At 43.5% G+C, this 24818-nt stretch overlaps 1 protein-coding gene across 1 annotated transcript in view; it reads right to left on the reverse strand.

Moving 5' to 3' along the window:
* NKAP (NFKB activating protein) overlaps positions 1–24818 on the reverse strand; it is a 155080-nt gene that overhangs the window by 31652 nt on the left and 98610 nt on the right. The window contains exons 5-6 of the mRNA XM_085608081.1: positions 19925–19970; positions 17839–17957 (exon numbers count right to left, since the gene is read on the reverse strand). Coding sequence (XP_085464207.1) covers positions 17839–17957; positions 19925–19970 — 165 coding nt within the window. The remainder of the gene's footprint in view (positions 1–17838; positions 17958–19924; positions 19971–24818) is intronic.

Consider the following 24818-nt stretch of genomic DNA (forward strand, 5'->3'; position numbering starts at 1 on the left):
GAAGTTCCAGGGGTAGGGAAAATGGCTCCCTGACCCTGCATCAACACTAAAAAGTCTGGTGGTTCCCAAAAAGGAAAAATTCTAACAGGGTTTGAGGCAAAAGTGGGACAAAATAAATAATGATTAGGAGGGACCACCCAAAGGGCTGACAGGTCTAACAGGTATGAACTGTAATAGTTCCAGTAAGAATATGTGATTTATATTTTCTTGTTGGTTGTTCAATAACCTCCATTCCACAGCTTCTAGACCTTCCCCATGTGGGATCGAGGTGTATAATGCTACTACGTCAATTGTGCAGAAGAGTATGTCCTCATCAAAAGATTGACGTATATGTTCCAATTTGTTTAGACGGTCGGTGGTATCCTTTACGTACGAGGACCATGTTTGAACCAAAGGTTGCAAGTAGTAGTCAATGTATTGCCCAATGGATTCATGTATCAAAGCATAACCGGCCACAATTGGACGAAATGGTGCATTTACTGCATCCTTGTGCATTTTTGGTAGCATATATATGTGTGGTATTTTTGGAGTAGTGGAAAACGAAAAACGTTTTGTGGTGTCATTTATCCATCTCATTTCTTCCGCATGATTTAGGATCTGTTGTATAGTGTCGTCAGAAATTCCTGTGTAGGATCAGCTGTGAGTTTGATATACGTATTTGTGTTAAAAACGTGTTCATCCACTTTTTGGTCGTAGAAGGTCTTGTCCATAACTACAATTGCACCTCCTTTGTCAGCTGTTTGAAAAACTATGGTTTTGTCAGAGCTTAAAGCACGTATAATCCCTTGTTCCTTTGGAGACAAGTTCGAGTGTTTGGATGGAATGTATTTGATGTTTTTTAAGTCCTTCTTAACTAGCAATTCAAAATTATCCAATGTTTTGTGTGAGAAAGGTGCTACGAAGGTGCTTTTGGGTCGGAATCTATCAACGGGTACTGTTTGTGTTTTGACTTGTTCAATGGTATGAAAGAACCATCTCAGGCATAATTTTCGCATGAATTTAAAAAAGGATATTTCTGTTTCCAACGCATTTGATGTGTATGCTGGTACTCACATCCCTTTATTCAAAACTGCGATTTCTGAAGGAGTTAGATTCCGGTGAGATATATTCATGACAAGGTTGTCGTCTTCTTCACATTGCTTTGAGGTCGGGATGTAACGAGGGGCCTCAGGATAGCAATTAAACCTATGTTATTCAAGTATAACAAAACATTTATGGCACGGTGGTATGCCATTTTGACACTCACCGAGGGGGTGCAAAGGCTTTGAACACCACCATGTCCACAATGGCCCCTATAAAGTGAATGCTCTGCAATGGCAAAATGTGGAATTTCTGCTTGTAGATGGAGAACCCCAAGGAATACAGGAACAAGACAGCCTTCTGCAGGTGGTCCGCAACAGACTACGATGAGCTGGTATTCAACAGCCAGTCTTTGAGGTATAGGTATATTTTCACTCCAAATCTAGGAAGATAGGCTGCGAACTCAACAATCGCCTTCGTAAACACCCAGGAGGCTGAGGTGAGGCTGAAGGGTAGGACAGTGAACATGAAGTGTTTCTTTCCCTCAACGAGGCAGAGGAACCGCCTGCGGGACTGTAGAACAGGTACATGAATGGATTCATCCTGCAAGTCCAAGAACTATATCAAACCCCCAGGATCTGGGCCAGAGTCAGCATATTGATTTCTTTCTTTAGAAGGAATAAGTTCAAGAACTGAAGGTCGAAAAATCGGTCTTATCCCACCATCCTTTTTGGGCACCAAGAAGCACCCTTTCCGCCACTCCAGGACTATCCCTATTGCCCCGTTGTCCAGCAATGTCTGAAACTCTTTGGAAAGGGGGGGCATGTTCTGCTGAGGTTTAAGTGAAAAATAGTAAGAACCACAGGGACGTGGAAGATCTGATCAAAAGGGAAGAGCGTAATTACAATGGAAAACATTCAGAACTCATTGGTACAAAGTACCTGCATGCCAGATGGGCAGGTAAAAGCATATTCTCCACTTCTCAGGGAGGGCAGGCAAGAGTTCGCTCGCCACATCCCAGAGGGCTTGAGTGTAGCTGCTCAACAGGTATACTGCATTAAGATATTGCATTGCCGAAATGGTGTAGGGGAATATTTTGCCAAGCACATCAATGTGCTTCGACACTATTAGGCGGGGCAGTACAGAAGGCATTCAGATTAACTTTGCTTGCTATAAGATGTTCCAGTGGTGGGTGATTAGTCAAGAAGGTTGAGTCATCCAAAGCAGGCTTGTGGTCACTTACCATTGCCACGGAGAAAAGCTTTGACCATGCTGCAATCAAAGTGTCTGTTAGGGCCTCACAGAAAGGTAGCAAAGGCTCTGAAGTTAAAGGGCCAAGCTACAATATTTCAGCAAGCAGATTACCCTTAGTTTCTACAGCATGCAACTTTACACCTCTGCTGCCCAATATACTACCACAGTGTGGCGCACCAATAAAGAGTCCAATTCCATCTCTGGTGAGGTGACAAGACCACTAGCATTTTGAGATCTTAAATACAGGCCATACTCAATATAGTGAATGACAACAAATGTTCCACTACTTCCTCACCTGCAACGCCAGGCGAACATTCTGCAAGTGTTGCATGCCATATGAATCTGAGGGGAAGGCTAAATTAAAAATATTGGCACGGTCGAACAGTCCTCCAACACCACTAGCTGCGACTTGGTAATCAAGGAACAAAACACTGGCCAAGATCTAGTTGAACTCTGCTCCGGACCAGATATCAGCGATTGGGTCAGATATGGACCTGGCACCTCTCTGGCCAAGGCCGGCCCAGCTGGAACCAGTGTGGCATTCGGCAAAGGAGTGGAGGTGTGGCCCTGCCCAGGTGAGCTGTCAGTCTGTGCAGGTGAAGGTCCTACCAGCTGAAGTCAAACATGGGGCCTGGACAGATCCATGAGGCCTGAAACTGCTCCAGGGGAACACAAAATTGCCTGCAAAAGCTGCAGCACTGCCTTCTTGAAGGAATCTACCTGCTGTGGAGTCAAGGATGGCCTGGGAAATCTAAGGCACACCGGGTCAAGTCATGGAATAGGGTTCAAAACTAGCGGTGTAGTCGGACCTTTTGAGCGAAAAATACACAGTTTGTCTCTGGAGTGGGAGAAAGAACTACCTTCTAGACTTCTCATGTTTGCACGAAGATTTGTATTTGGACTTCTTCTTAGACATCCAGGATGACAAAGATCTGGATTGGGACTTGGACCGTGAACAGCTTATTTTCTTGTGTTTGGCAAAATAAAACTTCGCCTCCCACTCCCCGATGACCAGAAGGCCTGTACAGTGCATCCTGATCTAAGACAGAAAGTGACTGCACAACACCAGCCCATCCAGAATAACAGACAGTCGAAGGCTTCGATACATCCAAAGTCAGGACCACTCTTGGTTCTGTGACAGTCCGTGTGTATTCCAGACTACCATTAAGCAGTCTAAGGTCGAGTCTAGCACCTGTGGCAAGATCCCAGATTGATCTAAATGTATCAACTGGGTCACAGTGATATGGCTAACCTTTTTGCAAAGGCCCTGATTTGGAAAAATCAACAATGTTATGGGTCTTTAAGTATCACACCTATGTTTGGGCTTCTCAGCAATATGCATTAATGCTATTGTGCCACAGGAAAGTCATATGGGAGATGCTCCTCTCCTGGCATCCTTACTTAACATCTGTAACAAATGTGTTAACACTTTCCCAGAGATTAATTTGGGAGATGGCTTCAGAAACTTCTTTTACCATTAACTTCACCTTCCAACCTATCCCTGCATGTTACTGACAGCAAAGGGGTCAGCAGTTTCTTTACAAACCCAGCAGCTCATCTACATACATCTGAGTCGCTGCTGAGTACAATTTTCGAAAGTAGCTTACAAAGGTATGGGCAAATTCTTTCCCTCACCACAGATTCATCATCACTCAAAATCTCCCAAATCCACCTATTACTTTCCTCCCACCTTAAGTGCCACCTTGTTTGCAACCTTGTACAATGTTTCTGTGTTTTTATCAAATGATTCTGAGCCTCATTAGCTAATGCCTTGAATTTTAATTTCTTCCGCTCTATCTGACCACTCACAGCTGGGTCTCTACCCTCTAAATACTTCCCTTTCTAGTGTAACATTCCCTCTGCACCGCCAATGCTGCCTCAAAAAGAGTTTTCCTTTTCACTACCTCACTGGCAATCACCTGACCTCTGGCAACGGTCTAATATCCCTCCCACAGACTGACCTCAGATTGAACTTACCCTTACTTTTGAAAAGCAGTTGAGTCCCTGAATCTTTCCTTCAATTTCTTGACTTGCAGCTTCCCAGCAGTCAGCCTCCAACATTCACATCTGCAGCATTGTCAATTAATAATGACATCAAGGGGAAATGGTCGAAAATTCGATTGGCTAATAAATTGCACATTTCTAAATATATTTTGATATTCCTTGCATGTCAGAAAATATTCAAATATGGAAAAGGAGATGTGGTAACAAAAACAACACCACCTATCCCTGGAGTACTTCACCCCTAAATGTCCATACCCATTGCAAAGAAAAACAAACAGTTTAGAGTCTTGGAACACTGCCCCATCATGTGCACTGGCCCTATTCCCTCCGTCACTCACCGTCAAGTTCTTGCGACCTACAATCAGCAGCATACTTGCTACATGTAACAGTAAAGCGCCCAGCCTGCTTAGAGTGGTAACCTAATGTCTTGGAGAGAAGTAAACCGTGACCATGGCCACCCGCTCCCCATTACAGGTGCCAGTTACTGCTGCATTATATCCCTATGAGTTATAACTGTCCTTTATTAAAGGGAGAACTTTTTGGGAAAATGGCCACACTTCTCAATATAGACGCAAGCCCATGTGAACTAAGGACTTCAAACTGACCCTTTTCAATATATGAGAATTAGTGTCCTTAAAATTACATCCAGGGCACACTCTTCAAAAACATCTACATGACAATGCTAAACCTCATTTTGACCCCAAGCTAATGCCAGTTAATGAGAGCATTATAAGTGTTCCCCCTTTTAAATTCCTCATAAGGGTGCCAACCAGAAGTCATATCAGCATCCTCAACATGAACAAAGATGACAATTCACGATAAAACAACCCATTCACCCATAGCCAGCAGCTGAGTATATATGCCAAGAACAAACACTTCTAATACCTTCCAGCCCCACACAAATGTATTGTAGGCCCTACTGTCGATAGCTCCAAGTTTTGGCATGCCTATTGCACACTGATATGACTAATATCACTAGAAGCGCCTATTCAATCTAGAGCACCACCTAAGGGAGTATGTTGAAACAGTACACCCAGCGCTCTCTCTCAATGGCTAGTTGTTCTGTGACCCAAAAAATGAGTAAACTTTAAAAGTGCAGTAACCACCCTCCTTCAATTAAGCGACAGCCGCATTCAGTATTCTACACCTGACACTAACACAAGATATATATACACTATCTAGAATGCATTGTGCACCCCTGCACCACCCAACTCATAACTCACACCCTCAAACCCCAGAGAAGATGCTTTCAATTGAATGTAGAACACCCTGAACACAAAAGGTTCTTGACTCATCTGTTTGGCACTTCACCATAGCAAAGTGTGAGGGGCCAGAGACAGCAGAGGCCATATCTTACCTGAGCAATGATCTATTCACCTGCTGGTCCATCTTGGTCACCGTCACTGGCAGTAGACATTCTCCCTGTGCGCCAACTACAATTCTAAGCATTATACAAGGGTCCCTATTCCAAACAGATCCAGGTTTTCATGATGTGTGTGAGAGGCCGACTCAGGCGTGGTAGCTGCGCACTGTACAAATGTCTTTGATTGATTACTTGACATCGTAAACGCAAGGTGAACTGCCATGCATTCCCTTCTAGTAGAAAAAACAGCGCACAGTGCAGGGGTGTTTTTTGGCGTCTGGTTTTTTCTACCGGCTCCGGTCGCGGTTGGGGGATCCTCCCGAAAGGGGCTGCAGGCATCGGTTGGTGACTTGAGGTAGGTCAGGGATTATCAGATCCGAGGTCAAGATCGCTGGGGAGACCTCCTCGTGGTGTTGGGTCACTCAAACTCCGTGTTCTGGGGGTGCTGCCGACTGCAGGACACACTGGGATTATGCTGGTACAGGTGGGGGTCGGGACACCCCGGTAGAGCTGGGGCCAAGTCAGTTGATGTCCTCCTCTTCTTCCTTTAGCACGGCTCTTCGTTCCTTCTTCATCTTCGTTCTTGTCTGAGGAGGCAAAGATCGGGTTTGCCCCGAAATACTACACTTCGGGGCGTTTCAGGTAGGTAGAGGTTGGGACCAATGGGTCCCTTCCATGTTGAGGTTACACCACATTTTATGCCACTCTCCAGTGGGAGGAGGTGTATAAGCATCACTCTGGTTGGCTGGGTCCCCCGTCTTTAAGATGGTGGGGACTGAGAGTTATGCTTCGCCCAAATATCCTTCCTGCTATCTTGTGTCTTGACGACCAACAAGTTCCTAGGAAATTTTAAATGGCTAACAGAGTTGCAGAGTAAGAGGGAAGATGGTCTCCTGAGGAGCGCGTGGTGAAAACCTATTTCCCAAAGCACCACTGGGCCGCTATTCACTGCTGGCCACGCATCGTGGGCGGCAGGACAGTGGCCGTGCTCGGAAGGCGTGGAGGACTTACAGCTGATCCAGTGGTATAGGTGACTGCTGAGTAGAGTGGCGTGGGCCTATTGGGTTGCATAGAGGTGGGGTCTGAAGGCCACATCGCGACAGAGGATACTCAACTTGGAACGGAGCCGCTACCCGGTCCTGAGGTGTTGAGACGGGACACTCCATCTCTGAGGAGAGGCTGCACCAGACGCGCTTACTGGGGAGAGGCCTTGGACACTACCACGGCGTCTCCCATCTGTACTAAGCCATACTTAGGACCTCCCCACTCACTGATTTCATTTCAAGCCATGAGGCTTATCGCCTCATTAAGACCGAGCACTTGAGTCTTTTGGGCCCTACTATAAATAAGGAGGACTACATTGGCCAAAACAGTGTTATCGGAGAGATGCCTTGCTACAAGCAGTCTATTTTAACCAGCTACGGCCTGTGTTCCACGACATTGGCACAAGTTCCAACAGTAGCCCGAAGCCCCTATCTTCGCAGACTTGGCTCAAGATAGAACACATCAAGGATACTGTCACAATAAATTGCTGCCTCCATAAAGTCTTGTTGAATTAGAGTGCAGGAGAAAGACGCAATCTGGGACTCCCATCATTCTAGTCCTCACCATACACTGAAACATTTCTGAAACCGCACAGAACACCCCCTCCTCCCACCAGCAACAGGAGCCAGACATGAATGCCTCTGAATCTGGCTCGGAGCGCAATTACCCTGTCGTGGACTTGAACTTAAAACATACTTGCGGCAAAGCAGCGCAGTTTGACAAAAATAGACGGGGGCGGAACAATGCCCTCTCCTTCAGAATGGACAGAATGATCGAGAGATTGTATAAACACATGGAACAGATCGATACGGTTGAGAAGAGGCTATCTGAGGCAGAGGACACATTAAATGCTGGGTCAGTCCCCCACACCAAAATGGATAAATTGCTCCATACGCTGCAAGCCAAAGCACGCTCAAGGCGGAACAACGTAAGAATTGTAAGAGTAGCAGAGTCAACCAACATGGACAATATAGAACAATATGTAGAGGAACTCCGAATCGTGCTGCTGGGCAGAGATATCTTTTCAGAAATTTTCATAGTGGAGCTCGCTCATCGCTCCCTGGCCCCTATGCCACTCCCTGGTGCTCCCACCCCGCCCCCCCCTACCCCCCCATCCAATATTTGCGAGACTCCTGAACTAGAGAGCTCGTGACACTGCTCTCTGCAAGGCTAGAGAGTTAAACACACTAAGATATGAGGGAATGGAGCGGTCCCTTTACGCTGACTTCACGCACCAAGTACAAGAGGCACTCCATCAATTTATACCTATAAAAAGGAAGCTCTGATCTCCAACTGGAATACAGTATGATGTATCCTGCCAAGTTATGAATTGTTGACAGAAGTCACGTTTTTACCAACCCAAAACAAGTTCTACAGTTCCTTAGAGAAAGAGATAGTATTGGTTCTCGGAGTGGCTCCCCTAGATCCGCCTCTAATATGGATGATGAAACATTGGACGCAGAGGATCATTGAAATGTACTTTGCGGCATCCTCTAACCCGGAGAACGTCTGATCCTAAGATGGGGATCCTGTGAGGTCCTAACACCGCACCCGAATGGTGGGAACAATGCCAGCTGACTCTCCAAATGAGATAATGGACTGTATTAGTTAATTCGACTAAGGCCTGGCAGAGCTTGTCGACTGTGGTATCAGGCCTTGAGAGATTGATAAGATGGTTCCTGTAATATTTTGCACTACACCTCTGCTATTAGGTATTGTATCTCGGTGAGGGGGGTGGGATCTGTTCCTCCATAGGACATATTGAACATCACCTGCTGGCATTCAGTTCTACTTTGCGACTCTGGGGGACAGGAGATTAGGGGAATGCTCGTCATGACCCTTAAAGCAGCAATGGGTGCATAAATTAAGTACTGCATTGCATTGGAGTAGCTGGGCCAATGGCGGAGATGTCTGTCGGTACCATCCACCCCCATGTGTGGTCCAAAGAGTGTAACACATTTTTTTGGTGCCTTTTTTCCTTTAGGGGCTTGTTGAGAGAGACAAGGGTGGGGCATAACTTTGCTATGCTAAGTTTGGGTTTGCATAGTGTGGGAGGGCATTCTATTGGAGTTTTTGTACTCAAGTACTTATTGAAAAATGAAAGGTTTTGCTGGCTGGCTGGGCATTATCGACAATCAAAAATACACAGAGTAGTATGGGTGACATGAAACAAACAGATAGACCAACCTGTCCGCCATAGGGTTCGGGTTCCTGCGTGCTGACGGCTTTTGGATTCCTTTACTCTTGGACAGAAATTGTTACTGCAGAGTTCCAAATAAAGAACCACAAATCAGGAAGGATAGTCTCCTCCTTTCGACACACAAGAGCACTTCTTTCATGGTGCCACCCCGCAGTGTCGCTATATCCCTCCAAAAATATTAGGAGTGATCGTCCTCACCTGACTAGGATCGGAACCAGCATAAACCATTTGATGAGGAGAAGAAATTGCTTTTTCCTTAGAATGATTTCAACAAGTCATAAGAGTTTTTTTAGAAATCTCTACTGTCCTGAAGATGGTCTGACGGATTGATACCACCACAGACTGAAACGTCGACTTCATCATCTATATCCATAACATCAATTATGTACAGCTGATTGTTCTCCTAGGACGAGACAAATCTCTGTGTTCCCTTTTGGATTAGATGTTTTCTGTCATGAAATGTGGATAACATTCACTTTTGTCTCTTTTCATGCCATATTGCACATTTAATTGTCTATCTGTACTCCTTTTTTACTGATTTAACATATAAAAAGATCTGTGATCATTTCACAAAAAGCTATCCCGTGTGTGTGTTTTCATGTTTTCATATTTTATGTGATTAGTTCGGCTAATTGACATGTTATTGAATAACTGTTTTGAACTCACCCCCAGATTAATTTCCTAAACTAAAAAAGATACAATTTATTCAAACAAAATCCCTTGTTGGCACATTACCTTTTTGTCTAAACCTGCCCAAGCCCTCAAGGGTATATTGGGTCTGTTTCCCTACGGTTACACTGTCCGCCATAGGGTCAGGCTCCTGACACAAAATGTGAGAGGTCTAAATGATCATAGAAAGGTTCGTCAAGTAGTGGCATACCTTAAGAAACATAATGTAGATATCGCGCTACAATAAATCTGGTATAAATCTGCAAGAAGTATGCACTGACCGGGGTGGTAGGTTCAGAATTGCTCAGTGCTACAAAGAGGGGCAGTAAGGCTCGCTAGCCTTTATGGTCCCAATTATGATGATTAGCAATTTTACCACACGCTTGGCGCTAGTTTGCTTCAGTGGGGCGACTTACCACAAATCTGGGGGTGGAGGGTTGACTTTAATTGCATTTAAGATCCTAATCGAAATCGCTATAGGGGGCCCCTCACGCTATCCCTCGGGCTGCCACGTGGGCGATTGCAAATACAGATGACCAGTTGGGCCTGCTCGATATATGAAGGCATTGTTTCCCTGAAAGTTCAGGGTTCCCGCATTATTCTGCTGCCCATGATATTCATACTCGGATTGATTTTTGGTTGGTGTCTAAAAGTTTGGCTTCCCGTGTTATTAACTGCGATCTGCTCCTAAGAAGCTACTCAGATCATTCTCCGGTACTGTTAGACCTAGAGCTTCACAACCGTAAGTCCGAACCATTTACTTGGAGATTTCCTCCATATTTCTTACTAGACTCTGCCTTTAAGGCAGAATTAGCCTAGCTATAGAGGTTTTTTTACTAATAATATTGGCATGGTAAATAGCTTTGCAATAGTGTGGGAAGCCTTCAAGTTATTTATTTTAGGTGTAACATTCTCCAAGCATGCAGGATCCTCAGGTCCTTGAGAGATAAGTTGTTGAGACTGGAAAGGGAAATAGCACAGCTAGAAAATAATCAAACCTCAGGTAATACCAAACTTCTAAAAGATATCAAGGTGAAACTTGAAGAATACTATGAAACGGCTGACAGTGAAGTTAAACACTTTGGCAAATATGCCACTGCTAGAGTGTTTGGGGAGGGAGACCGTCCAGGAGCCACCCTGGCGGTCTTAATGCAGGAGCAGAGTAATTGTGGAAATTCAGGACGAGAAAGGGCAACCATTGCATGACACAGAACACATAGCCGATAGGTTCCATAGATACTTTGCCCATCTATTTAGCTACGTAAACCTCCGGATGAGGAAGCCATTTCTGACTACCTGGAGCACATAAACAAGGCATGGCTAACCAAAGAACAGAGAACACCTTATGGCCCCCCCTTGACCCTGCGGAGATTTGTACGGCTCTTAAGTATATGCGAGTTGGTGGGGCTCCTGGCGTCAATGGCCTCACGGTGACCTTTTAGAGGGCCTACCAAGGATTACTTATACCTCATCTGGTCACACTCTATGAGGAAATGGTTGATGCGGAAATGATGTCTCCTTCAATGAGAAAAGCTCCGATTGTGACCCTCTTAAAACCGGGCAAACAACCAAATAACTGGTCATCTTACAAACCCTTGTCACTGTTAAACGTGTACACCAAATTGTTTGCCAAGGTCTTGGCGAATTGACTGGCTTCAATTGTGCTGCTGGTGCTTCGCCTGGAACAAGCGAGATTCGTGCCAGGTCGTAGTATTTCATATAACCTTAGATACATTCTTGGTGCTATTCAATGTGTGGACCCACATGTTAGAGCTGCGGCACTTTTCCTAGACGCCGAAAAGGCATTTGACTCCATAGAGTTGACATTCATGAAGGCAGTGCTTCACCGAACTGCATTGGGCAAAGTGTTTCTACATTTGGTTACGGTGTTAAATACAGCCTCTCTGGCCAAGGTTTGTGTGGGCAACATTGTCACCTTCCCAATTATGATCATAAGGGAGACCCGACAGGGATGCCAATTGTAACCCTTATTATATGTGTTAGTATCTGAGCTTTTAGCATGCACCTTGAGGGAGTACCATGGACACGGGGTTGCACTTCCCGGGCTATTGTTTAATTATCTCGGCATATGCAAACAACACGCTGTTGTATGTTTGCGACCCAGAGAGACATCTTACGCCTATTCTCAGGGAGGTGGTTCGTTTCGGAGGACTATCGACAATGTCAGACTTGTCCCAATTCCCTCTCTGACTTCCTCCATGACCACTGTAGAACTAGAATTTCATCTACAGTGGAAGACGAATTCTGTGCGATATCTAGGTATATCTAGGTATACAAATTCACAGATGACCCAGCAATAGTAATGCTAGAAAACCTTCGGAAAGTGATCCACAAACTAGAGGTCGATATGGCTTGCTGGATTAAATTACCATTATCCTTAATGTGACGCATCTCTCTTATGAAGATGGTCGCGCTCCCCAGATTCCTATTCTTGTTTCAGAATATTCCAATGTTTCTGCCACGGACCCAGTTTGTTACTCTCCACTCTTTGCTTATTAAATTGGCTTGGGCTGGCAAACAGCCAAGAGATAGGGGAGACGTCCTTGCCTTACAATATAGGTGGGTAGAATGCGCCGGACCTCGAGGTGTACTATAGAGCGGTACAGAGCTCTCACACACATTATTGTCTACATGGCCCAGAGGAGCTGCCATATTTACATATTGAGAGGGATGCTGCTGATCCCCACACACTTCCTCAGGCACACACTTCCTCAGGCGCTTTTTAGTGACCCGGTGCCGTGACATTGCAAGTTTGTTACCCTAAATTCAACGACACATACTTGGCGGAACTTACTAAAGAAATAAGCTTGATCCTTATTGTACTCCCCACAGGTGCTGTTGGAATGGTGGATATGGTTACCGGTGGGGCGAGAGAGATGTCGCACAGGCCCTACACACATTGGAAATAACCAAGATGGGAGATTCTTTTCCATGAAGGAGTTGTATGCAGTTGGGAGGCTTTATTCGATGGAGGATGTGAGACTTTGACTCTTACCCGTTTTTAATATTACAGAGCCCGACATGCCTTGCGTGAACTGGTAGGGGATGATATGCAAGGACCCCCAGATATGCCAGTGCTTTAATTTTTAATACAGACAGCTGTCCCTGCTAAATTGGTGACAAGTTTCTATGGATTTGCACATGAGTCTAGGAGGCCTCACTTGATGAAGGCGCGCCTGGAATGGCAGAGAGCTTGATAGAGCCATTGATTATAAATGTTGGCAATATTGTTGCAATAGGACTATGCGGGTTTCCTTGAACAGTACACACCCACTTATTCACTTTAAATATGTAAACTGAGAGTATTATACATCAGAGAGACTTCATCGCTATGGGTTACACGACAAAGCAGAATGTCAGCACTGTCATAAGCAAGAAGCAGGTTTCATACATATAGCATGGTACTGACCAGAGATACTAGATTTTTGGAAATCGATTTTCTGTGACTTCGGTGCAATAACGGATGTTTCCCTTGAACCTGACCCGCTGCTTGCCTTATTGGGCTATAATAAAGAGGTTGATAAAAGTATTAGAAAACTTGTTGCGGTGGGGTTATTGCTTGCCAAGTGCCATGTTGTGATGTGCTGGGCCAGAGGCCCAATACAAACTATGAGGGACTGGCATACAGATATGATGTATTTTAACACAAAGTCTGACATATAGAGTGAACTGCTCCCTCCCCAGGCTTGGCCTAAGGGTTTTTGGGGCCCAGGCCAAAAGTATTTAGTGTGAAAGGAGCCAGGGAAGTGGAAGGAAAGAACAAAGCTGCTCTGCAACTTTTCAGTAACCTATGCCAGATATGTATTGGAAAACGGACTTGTATGCACAAGATACTATTAAGTCACTAGAAATGTCAATTACGTACATTTTGTCAATCAACTATAGTCTCCAACAACCCGTTCGTATTTTATTATTATAAATGATTGTAGTGTTGCTTTTGTGTCACTTCCCAACAAAAAATCTGTATTGTGATGTCATAGTATAACTAGCCACAATACATGACTGTACTTTTTTTTGTTAATAAATAAAATAATAAAACCAATTAAAAAAAAAATCTGCCTCCCTCCACTGACACAACCTTTCCCAGTCTATGCATCTGCAAACACATATTAAAAATCAAGCATACGTCTTTGTGAATGTGTGTTTATATGTGTTTGCCACCCAATGATGTACACATTTGTGGTCTGAGTGGTTAATTTGCATGCCTCATACACAGTTGGCATGTGTGAATGATTTTGGTGAATGTGTGTTTTGTGCAAGCAGATCTGTGCGAGTGCAATGTTGGAATTTGTAAGCATGACAGCTGCTAATTTGTATGTAACAGATTTAAAGGGAATTACCAAAGTGCAAGTGTATGGTATTAATGTGCGTGTCTGCACATTACCATGAATGAAAGTTGTATAATACTGTGTTCGAACAAAAGGAATAAGATAATAGATATGTTGTCATTGTATGTAGGATGTCTGTGTGGCAACTGCTGTTAAGGTGAGCAATAAAATCATTAAGAATACGCAGATTTCTGAAATGCTGTGTGTCTCTGAATTAGAATACCAGGGCTTTAAGTATGGTGTGTGGATGTGTTGGAGATAATCCAGAACGAGAGAGAGAGAGAGAGAGAGAGAGAGAGAGAGAAATAAAAGATATTTCAGTAATGTAGGCCCAAATTACGACCACAGAGTATCAATGCTCCTATCAATCCACCTATGCCCATAAGCATTTTATGGCAGGGTGGAGACGCCCATTCCCAGTCATCTCAAATATGCTGTAAAAATAGAAGTATGGGAAAACAAGCATTGGCATAGCCAATAGATCTCGCCTTTGGGACCTTATAAGTGTTTAGTTATCCAGCACAATATCCTTGGTGCAACAACATCAACTGTTGCATGGCTAAACACTTATAAGGTCCCAAAGGCGAGACCTATTGGCTATGTCAATGCTTGTTTTTTTTTGGTAGGCCCGGGGATATTAAGTGATTTGGCCAAAATCACAGGATGTTGCGCCCACGCCTTGACTCGAACCCGGTTCAACACATCCAAAGTCGGCAGCTCTGGTTGTACCGCCACATTTCTTTATAGTCTAGGTCATTGGGGTGAAACTAGATTGCACCAGTCATCTGGCCGAAGAGACCCACAAAGAAACTCGAAAAGTATTGCCAACTTCGGTTCCCGGATATGTACTTCCAGTAATAGGGCCAACAGAATAATTCAGCAGTGGCGGGACGAATTGTGAGGAATTACGTGCCAAATCTGCTGTGTTAATATTTCAACCTTTTCAAACAATGTTTTATACTTTTATACCTAAATGGTCACCTTTTTTAATGCCCGATCACAGTAATAAATGAACGTAGTTTTGCTGGGAGTAAATAGTAGGTGGATGACGAGCTTTAGTAAGAACCCTTGATCTGTTTTTGAGAAAGAGTTTTTTGTAAATAATGTAAGTGGATGTAGATCAAAAATATCCGCTTAAACATATTTGATACACTTTTGTCATTTTCATGCAGTTTTTCCACTCTGCTATGCAGATTTGAGTAATTCAGCATCTGATGGAGTGCTTTTTGTGCGTGATGGTAGACAGTCTAAGATGGCCGCCGCTGGCGGAGAATACCTGATTAGTTCTAGCACCGGCCCCGGAACACGTGAGGTGGAAGCAGGGGGGCGTGTACTAGGAAAACCGTACTAGAGACTGCAATTCGGACGCGAAGTGAGGCGGTGACAAGATACGGACCGTTCCGATACTGGTTGCGGTGAGAGTTGTTAGCAATGGTACAAGTGCTGCCAGCGTTACGGGGGCAGAGTGTTGCTCTGGGCAGTGCTGGGTTTGACTGGGGTGAATATACGCGCTGTCCTAAGTAGATATGACTGTGGCATGACGATTAAAGAAAACGTCATTGGAACAGTGTCAGTTGGGTGCTGGTCGCTAGCTTTTTGATGGCTGGTAACTGAAACGGATACATGATTTAAAACTTTGCCGGCACTCTAGTATAGCGGGTTTTTTTCAAAATGAGCAGAATGAAGATTAGAAACATTTAGTGAATTCATTTTTGCGAACAGAATAGGGAGATCTAAAAAATACAAAATAGAGCATGTTATGGAACTTGATGAAGAGTTTTAAACTTTCTTCCACAGGTGGAACACGATTTAGCGACAGTGCCGTTCCTAAACTCGGGGAAAGAGTGTTCAATACAACCCCGTTTGGTATGGTGGAGGCTGGTATGAATGCCCTCGGCCTTTACATGGTAGATACACTCAATTGAAACGGGTAATTGGTGTGGAACAGATTTGATTATTAATACAAGTGGCTGGTCCATTTTTATTGAGAATAGAATAGAAAATTGCTATTCTTTCTTTTTTCCTGCTTTTAATAGCCCTTCCGCAACACAAAAGTAGATGTCCAGTGAGGCGAGCGATTGAAACCTTATGCCCTGATGAATTTGCCACAATAAGGATAAATGGCAATGAAACATGTTGGCCTTCTTTATAAAGGTTAGCAACATATAGTGTTTTTATTTTGAGTGAACTCACTGGTTTGAATAAAGAGGGTGACCTAAAGTGAGTCTCCAACTCAATTTTACTATTGCTCGGAACATCTGTTCTTTGCAATACACGGGGTTCTCTTTTTCTTTTCATGGGGACAGAAAAATTTCCTTTCTTTGTCTCTCTGTCTTTTCCTTACTGGACACTAGTTTCCTGACTTTTGTGAGTTGGCAACCAATGATGATAAAACGTGGGCATACTGGATAGAACCGGCTGGTAGGCTCCCTGGTGTTGCGTACGTGAGGTGCCTTCTCACTCTTCACATTTATCTCTCTGATTATTTTTCTGAGTTTTGGTGATTTACTTTTTGTGGAAAGTCACGGTCAGGCATTGGAGGGCTTTGCTGCAGGTTTTACTTGAAATTTAAGATGTTTAGGACTGCACTAAGTTGGACGTGATGCCAGAGACTGGGGGGAGATAGTTATTTCCACCAGCAGTGTAGGTCCCAAGTTCAAGTGTGATTCCTCTTGGTGCCAAGCCTTTATTTGTTTTGATGAATATTGAGAGGAGGGCGGCTTGGCATTTACCCTCTGTAGCTCCAATTTGTGAAGAGCTGCGATTCAGTGCCAAGAACACAGGGGCGGCTCGTCCTGGGCATTAGGGCTCTGCCCTACTTATTTTCTATTTATTTATATTGTAATAATAATGAATAGCTTAATAAAACCGGAGCATCAGAAGCTAGAACGGGACAACAGCTGGAAGCGGGGAGAAGTAAAATACAGTGAATATTGTGTACATACTGGTGAGTGAGAGAACACGTGAATAGTTTATGTGCGAGCATTTGTGTATAAGAGAATGATCAAGCAGTGAGTGAGAATGAGGGAAAGTCAGTGTTAATGAGTTTGAGTGAATAAGAGTGAAAGAGCGACTGCAAATGTGTGAGTAGGAATAAGAATGATTGTGAGGGAGTGTTACAGAGTGCAAGGTAGTGTGGCTGAGGTAGAGTGCGTGACAGTGAGCGTAATGGAGTGAGAATGTGCGAGGCGTAAATAAGTGAGAACGAGTGAGTTTAACAGCGAATGAAAGTCACTGTGTGAGAAAGTATAGGGGTGTTACACTAAGAGTAAATATAAGCGAGTATGAATAAATGAGTGCCAAGGAGTGAGTCAGAGTGCATGCGATCCAGACTGAACATGAGAGGGAGTGGTAGTGAGTTAGAGAGACAATAAGTGAGTGCACGTAAAAGTAAATGCGAATCATAATGAATACATAAGCTCAAGTAAATATGAATTCACGTAAGGGAGTGAGACGTAACGCTCCCGCTTAAGCTACCGCCGGCCACAGCTTGCATTGCATGTGTGCAAGTGGTGCTCGCGCAGCAGTAATCACGCCATATGGCGCCTCTGCTCAAGCGCGCGCACATGCACTGCAAGCTGTGGCCGGCGGTAGCATTTTTTGAAGCCCTTACTTTAAGTCTCGCCAGACCAGCACAAGCGTTGGGTCAGGCGAGACCTAAAAAGGTGGGCCCGCACTGAAACCCATCTTTTCTGCCGCTTTTTTGTGGCACAATTCAGCAATAAAACATGGTGCAGCTGCAAGTTTGTCATATTGCACTCCATGCAGTCACTACTAATAGCATAACCAGGGATAATCCAGCTGAAAGTGCAGTAGCAGAGTTCGGAAATTGTAGAGCACACCTGGGAAGTTGTTCTAATATTACAGACCTATAATTGATTAAATGTCTGACTTTTGCCAATCAGGCCCTGTAAATTTACACCAGCAAAACCTACTTGATTTCTCAACCCAGAGGTCTCCAACATGTAGTTCATCATCCTCATCAGACTCTTCACTGCTGGAGTCACTGGACTCTTTCTTAGTCTTCTTGTTTTTCCTTTTCTTTGACTTCTTTCTATGAAGTGTAGGAGAAAGGAAACGCTTATTTCTTTACCCATTCACTTTTTTTTTTTTTTAAAGCAATATTGGTCAGAGTAAACTCAAAACAGAAACTTAACTTTCACCTACTTGTTATTGTGGTTGCCTATAATGAACACTGTTGCTCAAGGTACAATTCTAAGTTATTTTTAAAGTTATTTGAGACAACTCTGACTTTTGATGTATTGGCTGCAGTGTGAATTGGTCATCACTGAGAATTTCTATGGCAAAGAGCCACAATAGAAGGCCAAGTCTAAGAATATTACCACTTTGATAAAAAATTAAATCCAACATAATGCTATTTACAAAAGTATAAGAATACATCAAATTAACAAACTAAACACAGAAGTATATCCTGCAAGACTGGTGGGCCTTTGCATACAGAATCTAAATAGTCTCTGTTAGATACCACAGTAATAGCAGAGATCAAGAATTCAAAATAATGACTCTACAAATTTTACAATTAGAGTATAGTCCTGGTTCGAAAGTCCATGAAGGGTACAAACATATGCAATCCAACCGTACAACTATGATGTGTGATGAACATATTCTTTAGAAATGTCTATCTTACAGCCAGTAGACTTTGGCAAATACATAAAAAGTGCTTCAAAAACTCTTCACCCGTTCCAAAAATATGAAGGCATCAACCTACAGGCCCCTGCTACTTTTCTATGTGAGTAGTGAAGATGGTGGTGTAACTACTGATAACACATATTTTGTGACATAGCCAATGATTGATTCCTTAGGGGGGTTAAACTAGAAATGTGGGAGCAAGAACAAGTCTTATCTTGGTCCCCAGGGACAAGTCATAACTGTTGCTAAAAGCGTGTAACTTTATTATATATTTTACGCTCTTAAACTAGTCTGTGGACATTTTTCTTGGATCCAAAGATTATTGAGCCCACAGTCACAAAGTAGTTTTAATAAAGTGAAGCCAATCTCTCTCAATTATTTGGAAATATCTAATCCCACATTAATGAATGAATCAACATAATTTTAGAAGAGCATCATGTTTACCAGTGGATATGGAATTTTGACTCTAAAAGGACAGTATAAACATAGCTTTAATATATATATATATATTTAATTATAAAATGGCAAATACACGAAAAGAGTGAATGGTTAATCACAAAACTAAACATGTAAAAAAAAAAAAAATACAAGTGAAAACATTTTTAATTAACTAGATGTACAACATACGCTCTTTAAAAGATTTAATCATCTTCATGAGTTTGAGAAGAGCCATTGAACCGTTTGTGATAGAATAGGACGCATCACATTTATCGAGTTAAATTCAGAAAACAACATATCTTGGCATTTACATGGATTTAGGATTAGCCATATTTACTTAATTTAATTATACATATTTCAATTCAATATACTAAACGTTTTAATAAATATATAGTTTTAAAGGTGGAAAAGGAGGTCATGTCACCCAGAGTCAGGGTACTAAGATACTGGCTCACATTTGAAGAGATTAAAGGAGAACATGAATTGATACTACATTAAGAAAAGAACTTTAAACATACCTATAAATGGGACAAAATAGCTCTGCTGACACTGTAAAAAGCTTTTTTAGGAAAAAAATGTTGTCAAAGATCCTCACAGGAAATATAAAATAAGTGAACTGGTATACTGTAATTGACATAGGACATTCTTCAGGTTTTTATTCTCAGCAGAACTCTTTAAGGGACAGGCCTCTGATAGTCCGAAGATTTCAAAATGTATTCTGCAGTTCTTACTAATAGAAAAGATACAAATGTATAAAGGTCACATGCCCTTTACCTACACCCATCAATACTTTATCCCTCAAGTATTTAACACATGACATAGTTCAACCTGTCTGCATCTACATTCACTGTGACAATTTGGCGCTCTAAATATTCTCATAGTTGTATTCTCTTTACAGGGGAAACAATGAAAGTGTTTTCAGCATAATCTTACTTTCTGTGTTTTTTCTTCTTCTTTTGTTTCTTTTTGTCTTCCCCATCTGTAAAAACATAAATAGTCAAAAATGCAATTACTCTTGGACTGCCTTCTTCAAATATAAACACCACTCATTCCTGCCTATAACTTCAGTGTTTTTGTTTCTCTAAACCAAAAACCATAAAAGGGATTTGAGTTGGCCCACTTCATTTACTGGTCTGCTTGAGTGTCATTCAGTTTTATTTTGCCTACTGTAGCATATAGAATGAAGGAATGAGTTAGCCCACTTCAGCTACTGAGACTCTTTCACTGTGAGTGATGACATTTTGCCTGATCAGAGGCGCACTCCCATCTTGCCGAAAAAGAACTGAACTTCAGAGCTAGAGAGCCAATACTTTAGTTTGTTAATTGTATTATATAGTAAATGCATTTATATAGCGCTTACTACCCCGGACGAGTCAAAGCACTTTTTCGGCGAGTGGATTAGTGGTGAATTAGTATAGTGAAATATGAAAGGTATTTGAGTGGTGGATATGTTAGTCAGTTATTTGGATTGAGAAGGATAGTGGAGGGATATTAGAGTGAAAAGAGTTGGCATTTATATAGCGCTGGCTACCCCTGATGGGGTGTTTAGGTGCTTTTTTGTAGAGTAGCACGCTACTCAGAACCCATAAAGGTTTAGAGGTAAATTAGTATGGTGAGATATTAAAGTAAGTTAAGCGGTGGATAAGTTAGTCAATTATTTGGATTGAGAAAGATAGCAAAGGGATAGAAGAGGGAAAAAGGTTTGTATTTATATAGCGCTTGCTACCCCCGATGGGGTGCTGAAGCGCTTTTTCGGCAAGTAGAACGCTACTCTGGAACCCATAAAGGATTAGTGGTGAATTAGTAGAGTGAAATATGAAAATAATTTGAGTGGTGGACATGTTAGGCTTGGGATGAGTAAAAGGGAGGTGGATGCTATATTATATATTTTGTTGCTGTCATCTTTGAGTGTTAAACTAGGACTTCAGGATACAGTAGTTCAAAGCAAATTGTAACTTTATTAGTGCCAATTCGGCTCAAAGAATTTTTATACCCTTTCTAAATTGTACCTGCCTTTTAAAAAGCACCAATTACATACTGTAGGAAGCTGGCTCTGCATATACTATACCAAAGTAAGGTATAGTGTGCACAGAGTCCAGTGGATCCCCAGAGGCTTTACAGAGGCTAAAGTAGATAATACGAATGCTCTCTTTTGTGGATTAGGGGACGAGCAGTTCGTTTATCAAAGTGCTGTGTTAAGTATTTGTTGTACACACTCAGGCAAAAAATGAGGCACACACTCAATGACTAAATCCGAGACGAATTGTTTTGTAAAAATATTACTTTTTGCATGTTTATTGCTTAGAGCTAAAGATACTTTGTTGCAGTAAAATGCGTTTTGCAATATCATAGTTTTTCAAGCAGTTCAATGTTAACCTACAGAAGGAAAACAATGTTGTAATTTCACAGGAAAGTACACAATTTAGTATTCCAATCTTCGGGTTTTAAGACCAACACTGGGCAAGGGTCAGACAAATGTAGAGAGAGCACCACCAGCGGCACTGGGGCGGCCGGGTGCATAGGTCAAATTCGGTCATTGGGGCCCAATGTTAGTCAATGGAAACTGGGGGCACGCAAAGAGGTGCCGGTTGCAGGAAGGTGGAATTGGGGTCAATCACCAAGGCTTAGAACCAGCACTGGGAGGCAACAAGAGAGCACCAAACACACACCCTCAGTGGCACAGGGGCGGCCGGGTGCAGAGATCCAACACAGTGCTGGGCGCCAATGCAAATCAATGGAGATTGAAGATTTCGAACAAAGGCTGTAGGCTCGGACCAGGAAGCTGGACGAAGGGAACCAGTGGCTCTGGAGGAACGTTTGAATGTTGAGGGACACCTGGGCACAGTCAGTCAAGCTCCTAAAGGTCTGGGGGCTGCCGGTGCAGGGGGGATGCTTTGAGGTCAGAAGATCCTTACCGGAGCCGGTCACAGTTAGGGGACCTTCGTGTTGAGGCTGCAGATGTTGTCGTGGAGTCCACGAGAGGATACTCTGGGGTGGACTTTAGCTCAGGACCAGTGGGCCACGTGGACTCGGGCCAGTGGCGTCGAGTGCAGAAGTGAGCCCGGAGGTCAGGTTGTGCGGTTATCTAGGGCACTAGAGCTCTTCTTGTTAGCTTCTCTGTGGACAGGGCCGCTGTTTTCATGAGTTCTTGGTCTTTAGGGAAGGCAGGAAGTCCTCCCAAGGTTGTGAAGATTGCTGGGCCTGCAGGACGAGTCGCTTTTTGGGCAGGTTTCTTTGAAGGCTGCAGACAGGCCAGTAGGGCTGAGGCCAAGTCAGTTGCTGTCTGGAGTTTTCACTACTGGTATAGGATAGGATAGGATATATGCTTATAAAGCACTCGAATGCCGTGGCGTCTTGGCGCTGAAAAGGGTAAGAACCTAGTGGAGCCAACAGGCCTATCACCTGCAACTATGTTCTGGTGAACAGCAGAGTTTTCAAGGCTTTTCTAAACGCCAATCTGTTAGGTTGCAGCCGCAAGGCTACAGGCAGTAGGTTCCATAGTAGAGCGGCACGGTGTGAGAACGCTCTGTCACCCCATCTCACTCTCCTAATCCTATCCAAGCAGAGAAGTTTCAAGTTACCCGATCGTAATGGTCGGGCTGGGATGTAAGATCTAAATAATGTGCGCATAACCCCTGCCCCACCTCCGTAAAGCGCCTTATGGACAAGACATAGAGCCTTAAATTCGACCCGATGCTGCATTGAGAGCCAATGTAAGGTTCGGATAGCCTCAGAGGTGGGTTTACCTCTAGGTATATCCAAAAGCAATCGGGCACCAGCATTCTGTAGTGATTGAAGCCTATTCATTTGCGTCTTGTCAATTCCCAAAAATAGGCCATTACAGTAATCCAACTTTGAAAGCAGGAGGGCCACCGCCACTAGTTTCTGTTGCTCCTTCCTGATAAAAGGAAAGATCTTCTTTAGAGTTTTAATCAGGAAAAAACAAGAGGAGGTAAGGCTGTTTACTTGAGCTGAAAAGGTTAATTTGCAATCAAAAATAACCCCCAGGTTTCTAATCTTGGACGCCGGAGTAGGGCACTGTCCAGCCATCGTTGGCCACCATGAGGCGTCCCATCGGGGTTGTCCCTGGCCGAATTCCATAACTTCAGTTTTATCGGTGTTTATCTTAAGGTAGCTATGATTCATCCAGGCTATAATCTCCTCTAGGCAGGCATGGAACCTGACCGCCGTGTTCTCAGAATGTTTAGCCATAGAGACAATAAGCTGAGAATCATCGGCGTAAGCTGTAAACTCAAAACCATGCCTCCTGATCAGGGTGGCCAATGGCAGCATATAAATATTAAAAAGTGTGGGTGACAAGGCAGAGCCCTGAGGTACCCCACATGGCAGAGAGAAACTCTCCGACTGCAGACCCTCCCAGCTCAGGTTCTGAATTCTTCCATCCAAGAAGGAAGACAGGAGAGACAATGCTGTGCCTTGATGCCCACCTCTTGGGAGTCGTTGGACCAACACTGTGTGGTTCACAGTGTCGAAAGCTGCCGAAAGGTCCAATAGAACCAAGATTGAGTTTCCCCCCTGATCTATGGTTCTACGAATCTCTTCTGTGACAACTATGACGGCAGATTCAGTTGAATGGCTTGGTCTGAAACCGTGTTGGGCTTTATCCAATACTTCATTTGTTTCCAGATAGTCGGTCAACGTTTTATTCATTGATTTTTCTATGACTTTGGCCATAATGGGTAATCCGGCAATCGGCCGATAATTCTTTGGCTCAGTAGGATCAAGCGTGGCCTTCTTCAATATCGGCTTGATAATTGCCCTCTTCCAGCAAAGCGGAAATGTGCCAAGTTCTACAATCTGGTTTAGCAGTGGGGCTAACACCTCCCCTATTCTACCTGCGATCCGATGCAGCATAGTGACAGGACAAGGATCAGTAGATGATCCTGATTTTAGGGAAAGAAGAATATCACCGACTTCCTCTGAACCAATCGCGGGGAAGCTAGCCAGTTCCTCAAAAGGCGAACTCACTGTCACTGTTGATTCTTGCCCTTTGTCTGGGAGAGGGCAAATCTGCGAAAGGTAGTTATAGATGTCTTGAATCTTCTTTTGAAAGAATATGGCCATCTTGTTACACAGATTTTGGTCTGGATGAAAGGCGGAGCCCAGCTGGGCTTTAGAGAGTAGATTAACTGTTTTAAATAACTCTCTGGCGGAGTTACCTGCTTCATCAATTTTGTTTGCAAAAAACATCTTTTTTACCTCAATAATGGCCATCTTGTAGTCTTTAAGGGCAGTATTATATATCACTTTTGCGGATGTATCATATTCCTGCCGCCATTTACGTTCAGCAGTTCTACATTTAACCTTAATAGCTTTAAGCTGGGAGTTGTACCAGGGGGAGGTTGGCTTGTGCCTTCTAATGGTAGACCATCTTACAGGAGCTACCTGATCAGCTGCTGACTGTAACCAGTCATTGATATTAAGAGCAGCCGGTATGGCTCTTCGGTCTTTCTTTAGGTCGCGAGGAATCTGAATTTCTCGATTCAGGGGTGCCCCTAAAGTACTAAATTGAAGGGGCGTTACAGGTAGTAGTCAATGGACTGCTTACCTGTAGGGTGACTACACCCTCTATGTGTTTACTCCCTTTGGGGGTGAACACATCCCTAACCCCATTGGTGTAAATCCTTCAAAGCAATATGGTGGATTTTCAAAAGAGTGGTCCCTTCAGCTCAGGACACCGTATTGGTGATCCTGGGTGAAAGGGGACACACCTCTCCTTACTAATTTTCCCACCGACCTTGTCGCCAAAAGTGGGGCTTGGTCAGGAGGGCGGGCGTATCCACTAGCTGGAGGCTCTGGCTAGCAT

This window comes from Triturus cristatus, chromosome 5_2 (assembly GCF_964204655.1).
Source record: "Triturus cristatus chromosome 5_2, aTriCri1.1, whole genome shotgun sequence".
NCBI classification, from domain to species: domain Eukaryota; kingdom Metazoa; phylum Chordata; class Amphibia; order Caudata; family Salamandridae; genus Triturus; species Triturus cristatus.